General features: G+C 35.0%; 1 protein-coding gene across 2 annotated transcripts; it reads right to left on the bottom strand.

Moving 5' to 3' along the window:
- Positions 1-973: 973 nt before the first annotated feature.
- On the bottom strand, positions 974-22,346 carry LOC142339513 (eukaryotic elongation factor 2 kinase-like). Of its 2 annotated transcripts, XM_075389598.1 has the most exons (6): positions 21,243-22,343; positions 16,838-17,026; positions 12,172-12,385; positions 11,336-12,028; positions 10,725-10,897; positions 978-1,505 (listed from the first exon to the last, which is right to left on the bottom strand). In XM_075389598.1, the coding sequence occupies exons 1-6, from the start codon at positions 22,110-22,112 to the stop codon at positions 1,179-1,181; spliced, it is 2,466 nt and encodes an 821-aa protein (XP_075245713.1). In that variant the 5' UTR covers positions 22,113-22,343; the 3' UTR covers positions 978-1,178. The 2 variants fall into 2 exon arrangements, with proteins under 2 accessions (XP_075245714.1, XP_075245713.1); XM_075389599.1 differs by lacking the exon at positions 16,838-17,026 and having other exon boundaries at positions 974-1,505; positions 21,243-22,346.
- Between the last annotated feature and the right edge of the window lie 974 nt (positions 22,347-23,320).

The raw sequence follows: 23,320 nt of genomic DNA, 5'->3' as shown, positions 1-23,320 counted from the left end.
TTCCATTCAGCTAAGATATTCTGTTTTACTATAATTGATAAGCACCCACTATGAAAGATGACTGGCTACCTATTAAGTAGTGAAAACTATGATTACGAGCCATTGCATACATATTGCTTTAAAGCAAACGAAAACTATACAACAAGAACGTTTAAATTTTGAAGCAATAAAAATAACAAAGATATTATTTATATAATCAAGTTTTCTGAAGATATACAGAGTTTTGCGAAGATAGAGAAGAGAGAACTATATCTTTAACGGCAGCCCGGTTAAGAAGCATTTTGCGTCAAACGAAGCTGAGAGGTACAAAGTCAAACATAAGTTACTGAAACGAAACAGAGGGATAACACATTTTTGCAACTGTTTAATTAGAAACTGACCTCCTCTAATTGACCGTTGCCCCCTCCCAATATAAATGTATATACTTGATTTGAAATGGGTAACCCCACCTCTCATTACGATATTGAAAACCCGTATCAGAACAAAATGCGAACTGTGATCCTGCTTGTCTATGAATTACAAACTTTATTCATGGCATCATGGTACGGTGGGGGGTGGTTGGCAAGGACAGTTCTCTAAAGTGTCAAATTTAAGTCTCTTCTGCTCTTTTTGCAACCACGAAACATTACTGTTTCTACGCACAACAGCATAATCATAAGGCTTCAAATAAATACACATCTTCAAATATAGTTAGTCATCAGAAAACTCTGAGAAACGTTCCCAAACTGAGTTAGTCACTTTCAGATTCTGAGAATAGCTTTTTGTGGAGCCATTTTTGCATTACAACAAAGATTACAACTGCGTTCATGAGTTTTCGTTCAAATATACACTCCCAACATCGCGACCATTAAGAGGCTACTCAAAACAAATTAATTTTTTTAAAAAAATTTACTTCATTTAAACCCGGTACTTGAAAGTACATTTCATACCGTTTATCTTTTCAGTAAACTTTTTGCTCATTTCTTCAACTTTTTAATTTATAGAAATCGGTATGACGTAACCATAATCACAGTACATCAGTAACACTTCTCTTCATACTAATACTTGACGCAACAGTGCAACTAAGTTGAGCAGCTTCTTAACCCAAAATAAAAAATCCCACTCCAGAATTTTAGCTGAATTTTACATTCTGCTGACTCAAATTGTTTGTCAGTAACGAAACAACAACAACACGTCAGTCACTCCTCTTCCATTTCTGCCCATGCAAGCTCAGCCAGCTCGAAATACTTTGTTGCCAGCGACCCTTTGAACTCGGCCATAGCCGTTTCTGCTGCTTCGTTGTACAAATCACCCGCCTGACTTGGGTCTTTCTCTAACTGAAATCCTCCCAATTGGTACAAATTAGCTAAGGAGGCCATCAGTTTATAACTTGGCTCATCTGTTCCAACGCAACCACCAGAGGGCGAATTGATTGCCATTTCATAATAGAGAGCAGATTCTCTCCAGTCCTTCTCTCTACTTGTTCCCAACCCGAACCCTGTTTCGAACGCCTTGGCCATGTACACCTACAGAAGAGAAGTGATAAATTAAGCTTCTTGGAGAAAAATTAACGCAACCAGGAAATGAGCAATAATTACGTGTTTTAAACACAACTGGCACATTGCCACAAAATAGCCGCAACAGCTTCGTAGATCAGTAGTCTCAAAAAGACAGAAAAAACACAGACCGAAAAATTCTTTTTTATTAAATATTGAGATGTTATATTTTGATTAAGAATCTACATATTGCTGCTTCTATTAGCTGCTCTCAAAAAACCATCAAAACCTTCAAACATAGCTGGCAAATTGCCAGAAAATAGCCGCAATAGATTCGTAGATCGGCAGTCTAAAAAAAAACAGTAAAAAAGACAGACCAAAAAAATTCGTCTTTTCCTTGAAGGCTGATCTGTTATATTTTGATTAAAAATCTGCATAAGTTATTGCTGCCTCTATTAGCTGATCTCAAATAACCTTCATTTAGAGTGACACACACCCATCTGACCTTATCTCTTTGAAATAAAGTAAATAAAAGTCAATTTCAAAGTGAGGAAGTCATTTTTAAGAGTGAGGTAAGTCAAGTGTGACCAAAAATTTAATCACGCGCATGAACACAAAACTCGCTCCACTAAGAGCGAAAAATGACGTCACACATGCAATTCAGTTGAAATTGCACGAACGAATGAACAAAAAGTGGCTGTGACGCCATATGGTCGTAACAAAACTCATGACGATGAAATAAAAAAACATAGCACGACAAGTCCTGACGTACAATTCAAAGAGTTGTCATTGACTAAACAGAAAACTAGACCTGGAATGAACTATGAATGGATTGGGAAACCCATTTAGAAAAAAATCCGATCCAAAAAATCGAAAAAAAATAGTAAAAACCAAAGTGAAATTGCCGCATGTGAACAAAAAACCACTAGCGAGAAAGCGAATTTTTGTTCAAACACAGCGGAAAAAATTCACGCCGCAAAACCACTCGCTTTTTCGCTCCACTTCCTGTTTCGGCGTGGCCAAAATTACCACTCCAATTTGACTTCAAAATCATGAAAATGTGTGAACAGATCTTAAAAAAAAGACAGCGCCCCAATACAATTCAAATTCTTTGAATTGTAAAAAACAAAGAGAAGGCCAATAATAGCCCCAGCTACCGCTGTGCGGCTATTAAACAGAGTGACACGCACTCACTTGACCTTATATCTTTGAATTAAAGTAAAGAAAATCTGTTTCAGAGTCCGGACGTCATTTTTGAGAGTACGTTAAGTCACGCGTCACCAAAAACTTAGCACACAAATGAACAAAACACTGGCTTCAATGAGAGTGAAAAATGGCGTCAAGCGCGCAATTCAGTTGAAATTGCATGAACGAATGAATAAACAACAGATTTGAAGTGATTATGACCTCATATGCTCGTAGCAAAAATTTGGACTACGAAATAAAAAAAAAACCAAGAGAAGGTCAATAATAGCCTCAGCTATCGCTGTACGGCTATTAATAAAAGCCAATCTATTAGCATCTCTGATACGCACTGGGAAGAAGGGTTAACACTTTTTTTAATAAGAGAATAAAAATATTTGAAACAAACGTTTTAAAAGCATCATTTTTTACCTCGCCACCGGCGATAAACAAATTTTTGATCTTAGTGTATTATTATGTTTGTTTGCTTTGGGAATACAAATGAGAAAGACGTAAAGACGAAAAATAATAACCAATATTTCAATAGTGTCCATTTTACCTGTCATAATTTTGCGCAGTAATCTTTTAAATTATTTAGGGAAGATGTCAACCAAAATTTTTTTATGCTAACATCTTCGATTCCAATACGATGCCCCACCACTCAATTTTGGATCGAAGAGTGTAATTTAGAAATACAAAATTTAATGAGAATAACTAGGTCCCCTGACTACTGCGGTCGCGCGACATTAGCTACTACCATATTTTTCTTTGCCACCAGTTTATAGCTTGGCTAAAAATGGCATCCTAGCTTCAGTTTTGTCATTCTTGCTAAGCTTTTCAAAATTTTATGGGTAAAAATTGTAAAATTGCAACGTTCAAGTTTTACGGCGCCTACTAATACAAAACATAGCCGGCAGAATGCCGGAAAATAGCCGCCGCTGACGCACTTGATGCACATCGGGATTGAAAGAAAAAGAAAAAAAAAGAAGAGACAAATTGACTGATTTTTTTTCTGTCTTTTTTCAGTATCAAAAAGTGTTCTAATTTGGCGAGCAGTTTCAGTTAGATTCTAAAACTATACTTCACTCAGCTTCTAAACTGAAAGCTAATAAACTTAATACCGATATTAGCTAGCAAACACTCTAATGAACGTCGATAGCCTAATTTTCAATAAATTACTGACCAGGCTTTATCGGTTAATCCCGTCTTCTTTTATTATGCTCTTTTGGCTTTGATCGTATTCACTAAATTGCGTAAATCAGTGCAAGAAAGAATTTAAAATCCATTCAGTTGAAACAGTGAGTGAAAAAAAGTCAGAAGTCAAGCGTGAAAATCATGACTTAAGTAAAACGTGATCAAAAGGTAAAGAGAATGGGGAAAAAAGAGAGCGCCCAAATAATAGTCGTTTGAGAGGCTCACGACGGCTATTAATTACCTGCTAGTGGTGTTCTCTCTTTAAAACTGAATCTAATCATTGTGGTTTGAGCTTAAAAAAACTGTCTGCTTCGTGTGATTTTCTTCTCGAAGAGTATGATGATGATTTCCTAATTGTGTTTGCTTAAAATATGTTCTCGGAAAATCCTCACTTTGAAAAAAATGGTTTTGAAGACAATTGCTAAACATAGCCGGCTAACGTCGAGCGAATTGCTCTCAAAAAACCGGCGAGTGGTTGGATTCGTCAGTAGCTAGCCACCGGGGGTGATGGGGGGCAACAATGGGGTGGAGGCAACAACGGGGGCGGAGATAGTTGGTGGGGGGAGGGGGAGGGTGGGGTCAAGTGGGGGGGGTCTTAGCCTCTAAGAACAGCCCTTCACACCATAAGTATAAGTCTCTAAAACAGTTTCTGTGAATAGCACACTTGGAGACTGGTGGACTGAAAGGCTCTAAGAGCACTTAATGCCCGCTGGGCGCTACCTGTTTATCCCGTTTTAGAGGACAAAAATTCGGTCAAGCGAAAAATCACATTAAAAAGACCGACAGGACATAATTGCTAAAAACTTCGTTTGAGAGCAATTAAACATATCCTACTATCATCTCACGAATTGCTTTTGAACAACCGGCAAGCAATTTACTTTGCTTGAGTTCGATTAAGCTTAGGAGGTTAACTTAAATAGCCGATAATAAAAGGGAAGGGATGGGGAACACCAATGAATTTTTGCCCCAAGTGTTACTCAGCAGCTTTGCTGAACCATACTGAACTTAGCATTGCCCTCGGATTTCACCAGCTCATAACGTTTACAGCGAAAGAATATTTATAAACATAGCCGGCGGATTGCCGGAATAGCTGCGAAAGAATAGACCTGCGTGCCATATAATAGAGATAGAAACAGATACAGATCTAAATTGAAAAAAAAATCGACGCCGCTCAAAAAAAAAACAAAAAACATTTAGCGATAAATTAATAAAGCTTGTCAAAATTCATTGCGCAGAAGCCTCTTATTAGGGACCTTTACTGCACAAATGAGTTCCTTTGACCTTAAACAAATTCAAATTAAACTTAAGTTTTGAAGTGCAAAAGTCATTTTATTGAGTGAGGTAAGTCACGTATGATCAAAATCTAATCACGCAAATAACCCAAAAAACATTTGCTAAAGCGAATGAGAAATGACGTCACGCGCGCAAATGCCGTTAGTGAGAGGAAGAAGTCATTCAGAAAAATTGACTTTTTCAGCTTTGCTGTGTGAACAAATGTAAAACGAAAAAAGCGTCAGACGACGAAAAAAAAAACATAGCCGGAAGAATTCCGGAAGCGACTCGAAGCGTCAAAAACTTCACAAACAAAACCGTAACTTCAGCGGAAGGCATTCATTACCTTTTGTATTAAACCATTAACTCATTACCTCCCCATGTCTGATCTAAAAATTGTAGAAACTTAAACCACTGTCACCAAGAGAAACAAAATGCAGCAAAATCTTATTTTATTGAAAATGTTTGGTAACGTTAAAAAATCCGAAATAGATAAGAAGGTCAAAATACTGATGGGCTGAAATAGCTGACAGGGCTATCAATTGCCCTCAAATAATTCATGATTCTAATCTCAATAAGATCGGGAAAGCAAACGGCAGATAAATCTTAGAAACTAAGTTAAATCTTTTAAAAAAAGAATGCTCCAATTTAAGAAACAGAAAACCACTATATATACATTTCTAATCACTGCAATTACGACACAAAAAAACAGCACACACTTCTCCCTTAATCTACATATGCTAGACAACATGATTTCAAACTAAATCAAAAATTAAATTGATAATACAAAAGACATAAGCAGCAGAAGAAAATTCAAAGGCAAAAAATTGTTTATTAACACCAAGGCCAGCAAAAAGTTGCTGTAGATAGTATTAAGTGGAAGTTTAGGAAAATGCTTGCTAGCAAACTCTCAGTACTGCCTTATGTTGAATGAAATCAATTGCAAACCAAAGAAATGACGAAAATCTAAGAAAAAGCTAAAATCATTCACTTTTTTAACAACTGAAAAAACCAATCAACCAAAAAAAACGCCATAAAGAGGTGCCAGGACAAAGCTAGAATGATACCAACTAGAATGTGAAGAATATGGACACAATGTGAGGAACACCGTAACAAAAATACATTCTTGATTTTTGAAAGTTAAAAATCAAAATACAAAAATCAAGAAAAACGAATACATTTCATTGTTCAGCATTCGAGACATAGAAAAGCTTACTAGTCATCCGATACAAAAGATCTATCCTCCTAAAAGACACCAAAAAGTAGGAAAAAGCAGAATTCATAAATAAGAAACATTGAAACATTTTGCAAAAAAATGGTCAAAGAACTTTTAAGTTAAGACTGCATTTATGAAAAAGATTTAACTGTTTTCTCAAAACTTAACGCCAAAAAATGATTGAATTTTTATTGAAACGAAATTAAAGTCCCTCATGTTGCACAAAAAGACTTTCTAGTAATTAAAACCAAAATACGAACAAAAAAACTGACAAAAATCGGAAAAAACTACCAAAATCGGATTAGCATATGTACAATTTTATAAAACAATTACACCGAGGTAGAAAGAGGTGTTGAGTATATGAATAGTCAAAAGAAATCTGTCATATTAAATGATTTTTGGCAAAAAAATCTTAAAAGATCCAAAAATGAAAACATACCCCGCAGATTGCCGGAAAATAGCCGCCGTTGATTCCAATAAGCATGATTGGGATTGAAATAACAGAAGATATTGAAAAAAAAAAAGATTTTTGTGCAAAAACATTTTTTTAAGTCCGATTTATTTTGATGGCATTTCGTGATGAACAAACTACTGTTTTAGAGAGAGGCTACAGGGGCTACTATCAATACCAATAAGCATTAGAGATGGTAACTAAGACTTACAGGAACGACGTTCAATTAGCGGGCATCTAAAATTGGGCTTTATGGGTTTATCCCGTTTCTACTTCTGACTTCAATTTTTTATACTGACTCTGTTCATTTTGAATTGCTTTGCTGAGCAACTGATGTTCAAAATCACTTTTAGCAGAATGAGAGAAGAGAGAAACTAGCCTAGAGAAGTCAAAAAGATTTCACGCAAAATGTTAAAAAGGCGGCAAAATGAGGTAAAGCGAAACATTTTTTTATTCGACGAAGTAAAAAAAAAAATAGGAGCGCTAAAATAGCCGGCTGAGAAGATGAGGGCGGCTATTAAAAAATATTAGAAAAAAGGCCAAAAATTAACTCAAAATCAAAAAATATGTGCCAATTTAGAACTTTAAACGCATTTTCAGGCTTCGCAAAACGCTGTGGTATCAATTGCTGAAGATCACATTTCATCATAGCATCGAATAAAAAACATTTCTACAAAAAACCAAATAAGCAAAAAAATTGGGCCACTTAGACGAAAAAACTGCTAAAAACGGTTATCTATATGTGCCATTCAGTCAAAATGTACTTTTCAAAGTCAAAAAGTCATTCACTAAACGCAGCACATGATCAAAAAACTTCTCTCGCTTAGAAAAAAATTAGTTCACATGGCAATTTTACTCACTTTCGCTTTTAGGTCAAAACAGCGATGATACAAATTAGAATGTGAAGAATATGGACACAATGTAATGAACACCTTAACAAAAAGACTAATTCTTGATTTTTGAAAGCTAAAAATCAAAGTAATTCAAGAAAAACGAATACATTTCATTGCTCAGCATTCGAGACATCAAAAAGACAACGGTTCATCCGAGAAAACTATCCATCCTCCTGAACGGAACAACAGAAAAAATGAAAAGCAGAATTCAAACATACGAAACATTGGAACATTTTGCAGAAAAATGGTCAAAAAATTTTTAAGATTGCATTAATGAAGAAATTTTTAACTGATTTCCAAGACCTTAACGCCAGAAAATGAATGAATTTTTATTGAAACTAAATTTAAGTTCCTTGTGTTGCACAAAAAAACTATTTCTAGTAATTAAAACCAAAAGACAAACAAAAAACTGACAAAAATTGGAAAAAAAAACTACCAAAATCGGATATGTACATATGTACAATTTTACAAAACAAAATTACACCGAGGTAGAAGGAGGCGCTGAGTATATGAATTATCAAAGGGGAGTTGCCATTTTAACTGATTTTTGACAAAAAGAGGGCTGAAAGATTCAAAAATGAAGAAATTAATAGAAAAAAGCCAAAAAAAACCAAAAAATCAAGAAATATGTGCTAAGTTTGAAATTGAAACGCTTTTTCAGGCTCTGCAAAACACTGTGGTATCAATTTCCAAGGTTTACATTTCAATATAGCATCGAATAAAAATCATTTCTCCCAAATTACGAGCAAACAAACTGGGCCACTTAGACGAAAAAACGGCTAAAAACGGTTATCTATATGTGCCATTCAGTCAAAAACTGCTTTTCAAAGTCGAAAAGTCATTCACCAAACGCAGCGCATGATCAAAAAACTCCTCTTGCTCAGAAAAAATTAGTTCACACGGCAATTTTACTCACTTTCGCTTTTAGGTTAAAACAGCGTCTGAACGAATAGTACTTCCGTTAAAAAACATAGCCGGAAGAATTCCGGAAGCGACTCGAAGCGTAAAAACTTCGCTAACAAAACCGTAATTGCAGCGTAAGCCACTACCTTTTGTATCAAACCATTAACTCTCTACCTCTCCAGGTCTGCTAAAAAATTGGTGAAACTTAAACCACTGTCAACAAGAGAAACAAAATGCAGCAAAATTTTATATTATTAAAAACGTTTGGTAACATTAAAAAATCCAAAATAATTAAGGTGGTCAGAAACTTAATAGTCTGAAAAAGCTGGCGAGGTTATCAATAGCCCTCAAATAATTCATGATTCTAATCTGAAAAAGATCGCGAAAGCAAACGGCAGATAATAATCTCAGAAACTAAGTTAAATCTTTTCAAAAAAGAAAGCTCAAATTTAAGAATCAGAAAACACCTATAATTACACTTCTAATCAATCACTACGATTAAGACAAAAAACAACACACACATACTGTTCCTCTTTGTACATAAGCTAGACAACATGATTTCATACTAAATCAAAAAATAAAATTGTTCATAGAAAAGACATAAGCAGCAGAAGAATATTCAAAAACAAAAAATCGTTTAAATTAACACAAAGGCCGGAAGAAAGCTGCCGTAGATAGTCATACGTGGAAATTTTGGAAGAAGCTTGCTATCAAACTCTCAGTACTGCCTTTTGTCGAATGAAATCAATTGCACACCAAAGAAATGACAAAAATCTAAGAAAAAGCTGAAATCGTTCATTTTTTACAACTAAAAAATCAATATACCGAAAATAAAATTAGGTGCCAGGACAAAGCTAGAATGATAACAACTAGAATATGAAGAATATAGGCACAATGTAAGGAAAACCGTAACAAAAGGAGTTTCTTGATTTTTGAAAGTTTAAAACCAATTTAAAAAATTCAAGAAAAACGAATACATTTCATCGTTCAGCATTCAAGACAGAGAAAAGATAACTAGTCATCCGATACAAAAATCTATCCTCCAAAAAGACACCAAAAAGTAGGAAAAAGCAGAATTCATAAATAAGAAACATTGAAACATTTTGCAAAAAAATGGTCAAAGAACTTTTAAGTTAAGACTGCATTTATGAAAAAGATTTAACTGTTTTCTCAAAACTTAACGCCAAAAAATGATTGAATTTTTATTGAAACGAAATTAAAGTCCCTCATGTTGCACAAAAATCTATTTCTAGCAATTACAAACAAAATACAAACGAGGTAGAAAGAGGCGTTGACTATAGGAATTTTCAGTGAGAGAAATTGCTATATTAACTGATTTTTGACAAAAAAACGGTTAAAAGATCCAAAAAAGAAGAAATTAAAAGAAAAAAGCCAAAAATTACCAAAAAATCAAGAATTATGTACCAATTTTCAACTTGAAACGCATTTTCAGGCTCTGCAAAACACTGGCATCAATTTCCGAGGTTGACATTTCAATATAGTATCGAATAAAATTTATTTCTACAAGGAACCAAATTAAAAGCAAAAAATTTGGGCCAGTTAGACGAAAAAACGGCTAAAAACGGTTATCTTTATGTGCATTTCAGTCAAAAACTACTTTTCAAAGTCAAAAAGTCATTCACTAAACGCAGCGCATGATCAAAACACTTCTCTCGCTTAGCGAAAATCTGTTCACCAAGACAGCTTTTCTCATTTTTGCTTTTAGGTCAAAATGCCGCGTGAACAAATCTACTTACTGTAAAAAAAAACCGAGAGAAAACCAATACTCCTCTTCGAGTCGTAAAAAAAACCTTAAGAAAACCAATACTCCTCTTCGAGTAAAAAACCAAGAGCACCGCAATATAGCTTCGCTCAGCTTACAGCTTCGCAGCTATAAACAAAAATCGTCAAACAAACCATTTGCATAAAGACACCCGGCTACAAAAATTGCTTCAATTTTTGTTCGAGGGCAATTAAAACCCGAACTTTGCGCAAATTGGAAAATGGAAAAATTTGGGGATTGGAATGACAGTTCTGAAAAAGCAAACTCATAAAGAATTTGTTGGCCAAAAACATCATGTCCCCAATAAGAATTTATCCAATATGTGCCATGCTGTACTTGAGACAGTTGAGGTCACCTGGGCATTTCTGTCTCCCTTCTGTGCACTCTGTATCATGTAGTCGATGCCTTTGTTTGTGTTCTCCTCACTCTCAACTACACTCACAGAAGGCAGCACATCATTCTCCCTCTGCAGGTAAATCTGGGCAAGGCACTTGGTTGCTTCTCCATTCTCCAACTGGGCTGCTATGTCTAGGAAATACAGCAGAATTAGTCAATTTCAAATAGTTCCAAATCAATATCAACTATGTACTCCGAACCACGTTTGTGCATTCTTAAATATTTCCATGTTTATCCTCACTCGATAGAATGATTATATATGTGCGATCAATACTAGAAAAGTTTGTAAGTATACTGGAAAAGTTTGCAAGTACCCTAAGTTTTAAAGACTTTCAAGAACAAATAGATGCAATAGATTTTCAGCCACCATTTAGTTCTAATTTGTAATTTCAGCGATTCTATCAAGAAGAGACGATCTTTGCCTATTAAAAGCTTGTATTATAAATTGTATCCTGAAGCGATACTTCATAAACCTCTTGAAAACCGGTTTTTTTTTCGATAAAAATAAAGACTCCGACAACCACTCTACTTTTCCGTCCTGGTAGGGAAACAAACGGTCAAATGTCATACCTAAATGGAACAATGCCGATTCTGCATCTATTTCACCTTCATTAATGAATCGACCCAATTCATGATACTTTGCAAGTTCAAAGTGGATTTTTCCCAACACGGACTCGGACTCCAACGATTCCATCAACTTGGCAATGTCCTCAATTCCATTCACAGTCGACGGTCTGTGACACTTCAACAGAGCCTCAAAATGCTCGTCATTTGGACTACCAACGTCGATTGATAGGGAATCTTGATGTCCAAGTCGGCGGCAACCAAAACGATTATCGGCATCTGTCGGACTCTGAGACATTGACCCTGGACGACTGGATCTCTTTATGGGAGAACTTGGAACGTTGAAAATACTTGTGTTGTCAAACGAGAACTGTTTCTCGGCATGTTCTGAGGCCGGTGACAAGCTGGAGATCGAGCTGGAACATCTGTTCCTTCGATTGGGGTTGATGACAGTTGTGGCAGGAGACATACACTTGGAGGAACCATTTTTGATCTCTGCCAACTCAGTTTCACTGAGATCGAACTTGCTCAATTTGAGGAGATCACATATTGGATTGCAAAGGTGCGAGTGAAAAAAGAGGGCCATTCCTTTGGTGCCCAGATTGCCATCGCCGTACTCGGTTCCTTCTGATGTGTGAATCTGGGGGTCCGTATACAGGTCCCCTACACCCTGGATATCGACCACGATAAGTTTGTGTCCTAAAATGCAAACAGATACCACTGAGATTGTATTTTACGTAGCTGGCAAATAGCCATTACAATCTGCAAACTGGCCTTGATTGGTCATAGCATTGTGAACGCAACCAATTGAAAATAACGCTTGTTAGGAAACAAACAATGACCTGAGTGTTCGAAGGTGAAGTGACTGAATGCGTGAGGAGTGTGTCTCATGTGTTCATCCACAAATCCACTGTTGCTGTTGTATTTGATGTACTCTCCTTCAATGAAGTGTTCCACATGGTACAGCTGGCCTCCCTCCTGCATCCGGATCACACACATTTGGAATATGTCTATCTGTTTAGGGGGACTCATCCGGTTGTACACCTCTGACCACACCTGGCCAACAAAATCCCATATTGATAAAATAAGCATTTGCCATTTAAACTGGGGCTTGGTAACATAAAATTTTGAGAAAATTTTGTTGACTTGGTATGATAATCAATTCCAAGTTTTATATTACAAATTCCAATTTATGCATATAGCATGTTCCATAATGTTGAAACCAGCAACGTTTCAAAATCATTGGACAGCTCGAAGTTCAAAATTCGAAACCACAAATGCAGAAATATACCCGGCAGATTGCCGGAAAATAGCCGCCGTTGATTCCCATAACTCTATTGCGATTGAAAGAAAAGAAAATATCAACACAATTGATTTTTGTATAAAAACATTTTTAAGTGCGATTTATTTTGATGTCATTTCGTAATTGAGCATACTCCTGTCTCTCAGTGAGAGGCTACAGGGTCTAGTATCAATACCAATAAGCATTATAGATAGTAATTAAAACTTATGAGAACAAAGTTTAAAAGTACCGGGCATCTAAAAATGGGCTTTATGGGTTTATCTCGTTTCTATTTCTGACTTTGATTTTTTTATACTGACTCTCTTCATTTTGAATTGCTTTGCTGAGCAGCTGCTGTTTAAAAGGACTTTGAGCAGAATGACGAAGAGTGAAACTAGCCTAGAGAAGTGAAAAAGATTTCACGCAAAATGTCGAAAAAGCGGTAAAATGGGTAAAGCGAAAAAAAGTTCGACGAAGGAAAAAAAAACAAAGCCGGAAGAATTCCGGAACCGACTCGAAGCGTCAAAACTTCACATACAAAACCTTAATTGCAGCGGAAGCCATTACCTTTTGTATTAAACCATTAACTCGTTACCTCCCGAGGTCTGATCTAAACATTGGTGAAACTTAAACCACTGTTACCAAGAGAAACAAAATGCAGCAAAATTTTATAATATTGAAAACGTTTGGTAATGTTAAAAAAAAAATCCGAAAAAATTAAGATGGTCAAAATACTGATAGGTTAAAAATATTGACAAGGCTATCAATTGCCCATAAATAATTCACGATTCTAATCTCAAAGATCGGGAAAACAAACGGCAGATAATAATATTAGAAACTAAGTTAAATCTTTTCAAAAAACAATGCTCAAAATGAAGAATTAGAAAACTACTGAAATTACACTTCTAAACGATGCAAACAAGACCAAATACAGCACATAATTCTTCCTTACTGTACATATGCTAGACAACATGATTTCACACTAATTCAAAAATTAAATTGATCATAGAAAAGACATAAGCAGCAGAAGAATATTCAAAGACAAAAAATCGTTTAAATTAATACCAAGGCCAGAAGAAAGTTGCAGTAAAAAATAATAAGTGCAAATTTTGGAAAAATCTTGCTAGCAAACTCTCAGTACTGCCAAATGTTGAATGAAATCAATTGCAAACCAAAGAAATGACGAAAATCTAAGAAAAGGCAGAAATCATTCCAATTTTTAACAACTGAAAAAAATTAATGTAACGAAAAAAATGTATGTACCACAACAAAGCTGGAATGATACTAACTAGAATGTGAAGAATATGGGCACAATGTAAGGAACACCGTAACAGAAAGTCATTCTTGATTTTTGAAAGTTAAAAATCAAATTCAAAAATCAAGAAAAACGAATACATTTTGCAAAAAAATGGTCAAAAAACTTTTAAGACTGCATGAAAAAGTTTTAAATGTTTTTCAAAAACTTAACGCCAAAAAATGATTGAACTTTTATGGAAACGAAACTGAAATCCCTCATCTCGCACTAAAAGACTATTTCTAGTATTTAAAACCAAATTAGAAACCAAAAAACTGACAAAAATCGGAAAAAACTACCAAAATCGGATTAGCATATGTACAATTTCATAAAACAAAATTATATCGAGGTAGAAAGATGCGTTGGGTATATGAATTTTCAAAAAGAAGTCGCCATATTAACTGATTTTTGACAAACAGACGGTTAAAAGATCCAAAAATGGCAAAATTAATAGAAAAACAAAAATTACCTAAAAAATCAAGAAATATGTGCCAATTTTGAACTTGAAACGCATTTTCAGGCTCTGCAAAACACAGTGGTATCAATTTCCGAGTTGACATTTCAAAATAGCATCGAAAAAATAATTTCTACAAAAAATCAAATTACAAGCAAAAAAATTGGGCCATTAGGACGAAAAAACGGCTAAAAACGGTTATCTATATGTGCCATTCAGTCAAAAACTACTTTTCGAAGTCAAAAAGTCATTCACTAAACGCAGCGCATGATCAAAAAACTTCTCTCACTCAGAAAAAAATTAGTTCACACGGCAATTTTACTCACTTACGCTTTTAGGTCAAAACAGCGTCTGAACGAATAGTACTTCCGGTAAAAAAACATAGCCGGAAGAATTCCGAAAGCGACTCGAATCACCAAAACTTCACAAAAAGCTGAAGCCATTACCTTTTGTATTAAATCTATAACTCATTACCTCCCCAGGTCTGATCTAAAAATCGGTGAAATTTAAACCACTGTCACCAAGAGAAAGAAAATGCAGCAAAATTTTATTATCGAAAACGTTTGGTAACGTTAAAAAAGTGAAATTTTTAGGATGGTCAAAAAACTGATAGCCTGACAAAGCTAAGAGGGCCATCAATTGCCCTCAGATAATTATTGATTCTAATCTCAAAAAGATCGCGAAAGCAAACGGCAGATAAAAACTTTTCAAAAAAGACAGGAAAGACAAAATTATTCAAAAGAGTGCTCAAACATAAGAATCAGAGAACCACTACAATTAGATTTCTAATCACGGCAATTAAGACAAAAATAATACATAATTCTTCCTTGTTGTATATATGCTAGACAACATGATTTCATACTAATTCAAAAATTAAATTAATCATAGAAAAACAAAAGCAACAGAACATTCAAAGGCAAAAAATCGTCTAAGAACAATACCAAGCCCGGAAGAAAATTGAAATGAATAGTAAAAAGTAGAAATGTTGGAAAAGACTTTCTAGCAAACTCCCAGTACTGCTTTATTTTGAATTAAATCAATTGCAAACCGATTAAACCAAGATCTAAGAAAAACCTGAACTAATTCAATTTTTTAACTGAAAAAGTCAATATAACGAAAATAAAAGTAGGTGCCAGGACAAAACTAGAATGAGAATGATACAAACGAGAAAGTGAAGAATATGGACACAACGTTAGGAACACCGTAACAAAAAGACCAATTCTTGATTTTTGAAAGTTAATCAAAAAAAAAATCAAGAAAAACGAGTACATTTCATTGATCAGCATTCGAGACATAGAAAAGACAACGAGTCATTCGAGACAAAAATCCAACTTGCTCAAGAGAATAAAACAAGAAAAAGCAGAATTCAGACATGTGAAACAATGAAACATTTTGCAAAAAAGTTGTCAAAAAATATTTAAGATTGCATTTATGAAAAAAATTTATCTGTTTTTTCAAAAACTTAACACCAAAAAATGATTGCATTTTTATTGAAACAAAATTAAAGTCCCTCATGTTCCCCAAAATACTATTTCTAGTAATTAAAAGCAAAATACAAACAAAAAACTGAAAAAAAATTGGCAAAAAACTACGAAAATCGGATTAGCAAATGTACAATTTTATGAAACAAAATTACATCGAGGTAGAAAGAGGCATTGAGTATATGAATTATCAAAGGGAAGTTGCCATATTAAATGATTTTTGACAAAAAACAGCTAAAAGATCCAAAAATGAAGAAATTAATAGAAAAAAAAGCCAAAAATTAACTAAAAAATCAAGAAATATGCGCCAATTTCGCATTTGAAACGCAATTTCAGGCTATGCAAAATACTGTGCCATCAATTTCCGGGGTTTACATTTCAACATAGCCTCGATTAACAATTATTTATACAAAAAACCAAATTACAAGCAAAAAAACTAGGCCACTTAGACGAAAAAACGGGTAAAAACGGTTATCTATATGTGCCATTCAGTCAAAAACTACTTTTCAGTGTCAAAAAGTCATTCACTAAACTAAGCGCATGATCAAAAAACTTCTCTCGCTCGGAAAAAATTAGTTCACACTGCAATTTTACTCGCTTTCGCTTTTAGGTCAAAACATCGTCTGAACGAATAGTACTTCCGGTAAAAAAAAACCTTAAGAAAACCAATACTCCTCTTCGAGTCGTAAAAACCTGAAGAAAACCAATACTCTTCTTCGAGTCGTAAAAATAGAAGCGCTATAATAGCCGGCTGAGAAGATGAGGGCGGCTATTAAAAACATGAAATCGAGTTACACGAAAAACCTTTTGGTAGTCAAATTAACATTATTCCTCCGTTGCACGTTTTGTCGTTTCTGCAAACTTATTAATCCAAATTTATGGGAGAGCCTATACATACACGAAACGTCAAGATGGCTAGACTGCCTAGAAAAATTGTGTCAGAAATACGCCAGAAACTTAAAATTACAATTCAGCCACTGCTTGCATGTCCGGTTACCTTTGCATCCATCTGCAATTTGACATCCTCGAAGTAGATGTCCTCAGTGACATCCTCGAGGTACTTCTTGGCCACATAGTTTGCAGCTCCCTTCCAATCCTGGCTGAGCAGCGTGGACAACTTCTTCATCCTGTGACAGCCTCGCATTGCCCCACGGGCAAACGATTCCGATTCCATCTTCACTATCACCTGTTACGTTTGTTTGTTAAAAGGTTTGGCTGAATACAAAAGCATTTTTATCGTTGAACAAAATTTAGTTATCCATTGTTCTAATACTATTGCAAGCTATTGACACAGACAATGCATAGAAAATTGTCAAAGAAGAAGTTTCAAATGGATTTCTTCGAAATCGCTGGCTGTCCCTCATTTTTCAGACGAGATTACTTTTAATACAACTGAAAGTCAGGTTTTTTTCGATATTCCAAATTTTAATGATTTTATTTTCAGGCAACCAGAATGAAAAATTCCCTCAACTAGATGAATCTCGTTTAACAAATTTTCAAGATGCAAATTATAACTTTTTCATTTCTCGATTCCAAATACATACAAAACTTGAATTCTCAAAAACGAAAAAAAATACAGGCAATTTGAGATGAAATAAAACAAAGCTCACAAAGCCACTGCAAGAAGGGCGAATGCATAAGTTTTTAGACAAAAATGAAAAAAGTTTTATGTTTTTGAAATGCCTATTTCATTGAAGCTTTACAGATGTTAAACATACCCGGCAGATTGCCGGAAAATAGCCGCCGTTGATTCCAATAAGCATGATTGGGATTGAAAGAATAGATATTGAAAAAAAAGATTTTTGTACAAAAACATTTTTTAAGTCCAATTTATTTTGATGGCATTTCGTAGTTGAACATAACGTACTTCTGTTTCTTAGAGAGAGGCTAGAGGGGCTACTACCAATACCAATAAGCATTAGAGATGGTAACTTAGACTTATAGTAACGACGTTCAAATAGCGGGCATCTAAAATTGGGCTTTATGGGTTTATCCCGTTTCTACTTCTGACTTCAATTTTTTATACTGACTCTGTTCATTTTGAATTGCTTTGCTGAGCAACTGATGTTCAAAATCACTTTTAGCAGAATGAGAGAAGAGAAAATAGCCTAGAGAAGTCAAAAAGATAGCACGCAAAATGTTGAAAAAGCGGCAAAATGAGGTAAAGCGAAACAATTTTTTATTCGACGAAATAAAAAAAATAGGAGCGCTATAATAGCCGGCTGAGAAGATGAGGGCGGCTATTAATTAGACCAAAATTAAGAACCATAGCCAGCAGATTGCCGGAATAGCTGCAAAATAGACTTGCCTGCCGTATAATAGAGATAGAACAGATACAGATCTAAGTTGAAAAAAATGACGCCACTCAATAAGTTATGTTAAAAACATTCAGCGATAAATTAATAAAGCTGGTTAAAATTCATTCCACAGAAGCCTCTTTATTAGGGACCTTCATAACACATTTGAGTTCCTTTGACCTTTTAATTCAAATTAAACTTAAGTTTTAAAGTGTAAAGTCATTTTATTGAGTGAGTTACGTCAAGTATGATCAAAGTCTAATCACGCTAAAAAAAATTTGGTAGAGAGAGAGAGAGAGAAACGACGTCACGCGCACAAAAGTCGTTAGTCAGAGGAAGAAGTCATTCAGAAAAATTGACTTTTTCAGCTTTGTTGTTTGAACAAATGTAAAACGAAAAGAACGTCAGACGACGAAATAGAAAAAAAAACAAAAGCAGGACAAGTCCTGACGTACAATTCAAAAAAATTTAAGAACAAATTTTAATGAATAAAGAAAAGACTACACCTAAAACGGACTATGAGTGAATTGGGAAAGCCATTTCCAAAAAAAATCAGATAAAAAAATTTAAAAAACTGAAAATATATGTCAAAATGCCGCATGTGAACAAAAAAAACCAGTAGCTAGAAAATAAATTTGGTTCAAACAAAAAACTAGGCCTACAATGAACAATGAATGGATTGGAAAAACCATTTAGAAAAATGCAATCCAGAAAATCGAAAAACAGTAAAAATCAAAGTGAAATTACCACATGTGAATAAACAAAAAGCACTATCAAGAACGCGAATTTATGTTCAAACGCCGTTTTCTCAATCTACTTTAAAATTAGAGTGAAGAAATATCACGCCAAAAACCATTCGCTTTTTCGCACTGCAGAAATCATCAAAATGTGCGAACAGATCTGAAAAAAATACAGCGCCCAAATACAATTCAAATTTTTTGAATTCTAAAAAAACCAAGAGCACTGCAATATAGCTCCACTCAGCTTACAACTAAAAAACAAAGATAAAAACTTATATATTTTCGATTGACCTTCAACTAGTACAACGATTACAAGAACATAAAGGCATTTTTTGTTGAGTCCGTTACCTTCCAAGGAACACTAACTTGACAAAATAAAATTTGTCTGATTAATTGACTTATCTTTTAACCGAAACATTGAAGGCCTCCTTGAGCAAAAATAGTTAAACTCAAAGATATGTTTCAAATACTCTACAAAAAATTTGAAACATATCTTTGAGTTTGAAATTTGAAACAATTCTCTAGAAAATTTTCTCTAAAGAATTCAAGCAATTCAGTTTTAAAACACTGTATATTTGAGCTTTAAAACAGCATAGGAACAACCACAGTGTCCAGCTAAGAACAACTTGAGATGAATAAAATTAAACTGATGTAAAACTACCATCACAAAACGAGACAAAGCAGATTTTTTTCAATGTCCTTCTTTCCGCATTCGTTTTTTCTTCTAAATAAATTCTGACTCTAAATTCCAGTTCAACTAATTGAAATTAATTGGAGCACAACACTTGGCATTTAATAACAACGCATCATTCCTGCAAAGCACATAACCTTAAAGGCTGAAACTGATTTTTCAGCAGTCCTATAAAATGTAGGCTCATAGCAACTCAATGACACAGTACACTGCTTCAGCAGTGTAGCCAACTGATGGAAACTATTGACACTCAAAATTTGAAAAAAGGTTTTTGGAATTTGCCGTTTTAGTCCAGTAAGCACTACGGACTGATGAAACCATTATTATTCTCTAGCTATAACGAACAACGGGAGGCTGTGCAACAAACGAAGAAGGAAAACTTATTTCAACGCCATTTCAATGTAAAAAAAATCGTATCTTCCAAAAAGGAGCTTAACAAACTCTTAAATAATTATAAAATCAAGAAGAAAAATACACCTAAAAATTTGCTGACCCGTCGCACTTTGTCGGTGCACTAAAAACAGACGTTCAACTTTTGTTTGCCGGAATCCTAAAACTGCGATATGGATTGTTAGTTCCCAAAAAAATATCTTACATATTTTTTTTCTAAAATAACAACAATTCAACTGTTGCTGCCAAAGGACGTAACAGCAAACATCAGGTAACTGGAGAAGCCCAAGAAATAATATTCGGCACTACAGATCTAAATGCAGTAGAAATATATCAATCACCAAAATTTTGATATTCTTGCTTTGTTTTGTTTTTGCAGCTACGTGCAAAACTATCACATATGCCGCAAGACACATGTTAATTTATACCAAAAATCACTGTAATAAAAGATCTAAATGTGGAAAAACTAAAGGGAAAACAAAATAAACAACTGAAAAATGTCAATCTCATCAGTTTATTCTCAAAATGTTATTCTCAAAAAACTTTTTTTTTCGAAAAAGTTCACTTTGCTGGTTCCGAACAAGAACGTCAATATACTACAATAAAAAAATTAGCAAAGAGCTTTCTAGGACGCAGACACAAACCAAAATGACGAATAATGCTTATTTCTATAACAACGTTTACAAACTTTGTCGCGTTTTATTTAGTCAACTTTGATTCCGCTATATTACTCCGAAAAATACAGAAGTAGAATATGTTGAAGGCGCTCACAGAGTACAATTTTATGGCCAATGTGTTGTTTTTAATTTAGTTTCTGCGGCAAGGAGTATGACGTTGGAAAAAATTGAAAGAATACCCTTGATGAATTAAAAATACTTGATGTTTTTCTTGAAACAGTCAAAACAAGGTACATAAAAACATGCAAAGTGAAATGGTTTAGTGGTTCTAACCAAGTGGCGTTGAACAATTCAAAGACAAATAGCGCTCCAGAGAAACAGGAACAGGTCATTAGCCGACCAGTAATAGAACGGCAAAGATTCAAGTTGAATACAGAGTTTTTGTAATAGCAAAAATGAATATTTCCGGCTTTCTGCCCCATAAAATTACGCTGTATCATACAGCTGCTCCTATATTAGATATAGTAAAGTGAAATGGCATACTTTTTCAAAAAATCCCTTATCGTTCCCTCAGACAGGACAAAGCTCCATCTGGATTCTATGGACTACAAGTTCATGCGGACAAGCTCCGTATCGTTCGATTCAAAGACTATACTTGATGACTTGCCTGATCTTCGACCCATTCGCTCTTCTTAGCATTGTAGCGATACCTGGTGGCCAGCTGCCCCGGCAACTCCTCAATGTGGAACTTCTTCCAGGGGTCACCTCTCTCCTTGGCCTTGGCAACAGCCGCTCTCAGTCTCTTTTGCAACATCATTGGTCTCGATCCCACAATACCTGGCAACTCTTTTATGATTGACTTTCGTCTCTTATATTGCTCTGGTTTCGGCTGACTCTCCGCCGATTCTGAATCAGCTGCTGGTTTGATCGATAGCCTTCTACCTTGATTTTTTACACTCGATTCTGCTTTATTGTCTGTAACACTCGGAATAGTAATTGTGTTATCAGTGAACTGAACAGCGCTGGCTCTTCTCGAATTTTTTCTACTCTTTGCTTTGCCATCACTGTTTATATGTAGTTCGTCCGTACCAACTTTTAATGTATCTACTTCTACTTTAGCAATGGTCGTACTAGAGTCGGTGTGAACTTGAATTGACCAATCACCTTTCTCCGATGTGCCATTACCATCATGTTCGCTAGTCTCAGATGATAGCTTGTTATTGACTGTCACTTTAAAAGGCTGGGCACTGGAGGAGCGATCATAAGAGTCGCCAGAGAAACCAGAATCAGATTTGTGGTACTGCCTGGGGTGATCATCTCTGACAGCAAACCCGACCGAGTTTGCACCGTGATCAAAATTATCAGCATCGCTGTCGCCTTCGTCATCATAATCGTGGCCAGAATCATCTTCCTCTTCTTCGTTTTGGTTGATATTAGCGTTGGCGAAGTTCAGTTTGGTGACCGGTTCCAAGTCAAATTCGAACATGAGGTCGCAGTCCATTTCCATCTCTTCCTCCTCGTCGCTGCTGCCGTCCATGATTAAGCCCTCTGCTGTGATTCATACACCACTTTCTTCCAATTTAGTCGCAAGGAAAACAGTCGTCTAGCGTTTCAGAGCAGTCAAACAATTTTAAACAACATCACAAATCTGCAGAAAACTGAACACGTCGCTTCACAATTTACTAGGGTTTGTCAAGGGATTATTCACCTCAAAATAGGCCAACAGCGAAAGAATATTTGTTTATCTAATTCAAACCAAACAGTTGAAACATATGCCAGCAAGATACAAAGTTAATCACTACGAAATCGCTTAATCACAAATCTACACTAAATTGGTTCAGCAAAACAAAAGATAGTTCAGCAAAGATGTCATGTTAGCTGCAAATAAAACAATATAATACAGATTGCATAATTGCTAGAATATCACTCAGATTTATGCTGATAAAAAACCTGAGAAAAGTAAGTGGTCATTAACAGTTTTTGCTCAAACTTTGTCCATATCATTTTGACATCTAACAATCTCACAAAAAACCACTAATACCCCCTTCAGCAAAAAAATGTGCATTCATTCATACATGGGCGAGTTAGAACTTCAAAACCAACTTAATTGTATGTAAATTTGCCAAGTGTAAAATTATTTCAACCCCCATCTTGCTAAAACCAAACCAATTATTCTTGCATTAATTGATTTTTAGGTGTGTTTCTCTTTTAATACCTTACCCAATACAGTCTCTTTTGAACTGTTTAAGCATGATCAAATTGTGGCTACAAAGTTTAATTAAGACGACAATATTCCTTAATTACCATATAACGAAAGTGAAATTTCAACAAATCGGACAGTCGCAATGTTTTAGTTTTTTCACTTGGTATCAACACGGCAACATAACAGAACCAAGAGGCTCGCTAATATGTGATCCCACAATGTTCCAACTCCACTGATTCACAATATTGACTCAATCGTCTATCAATTGAAGCAGACATACTGCCTTTAAAGAAGCGGTTCATAGTTTGCTAATTAATCTTAAAAAAGGGCAGACGAAAAAATGGTTCACGCCATTGAAAAAATTGTCCTTTTCCTCGAGAATGCACAATCAAGCAAACAAAACCACACCCACGAAAAAAAAACAAAAAATAAGATCAGAAATCAACATCTCCTTTTTAAAACTAAATCTCAAACGGTGATGTCTTTTAGGTAACAAGTGCATTTAAATTTCAAATATATTTTAAAATATCAATTTAGAGTTA

This window comes from Convolutriloba macropyga, chromosome 5 (assembly GCF_964194025.1).
Source record: "Convolutriloba macropyga chromosome 5, txConMacr16.3, whole genome shotgun sequence".
Lineage (NCBI taxonomy): Eukaryota > Metazoa > Xenacoelomorpha > Acoela > Convolutidae > Convolutriloba > Convolutriloba macropyga.
The sequence above is the reverse complement of the archived record's forward strand: the minus strand, read 5'-3'. Positions and strand labels throughout refer to the sequence as shown.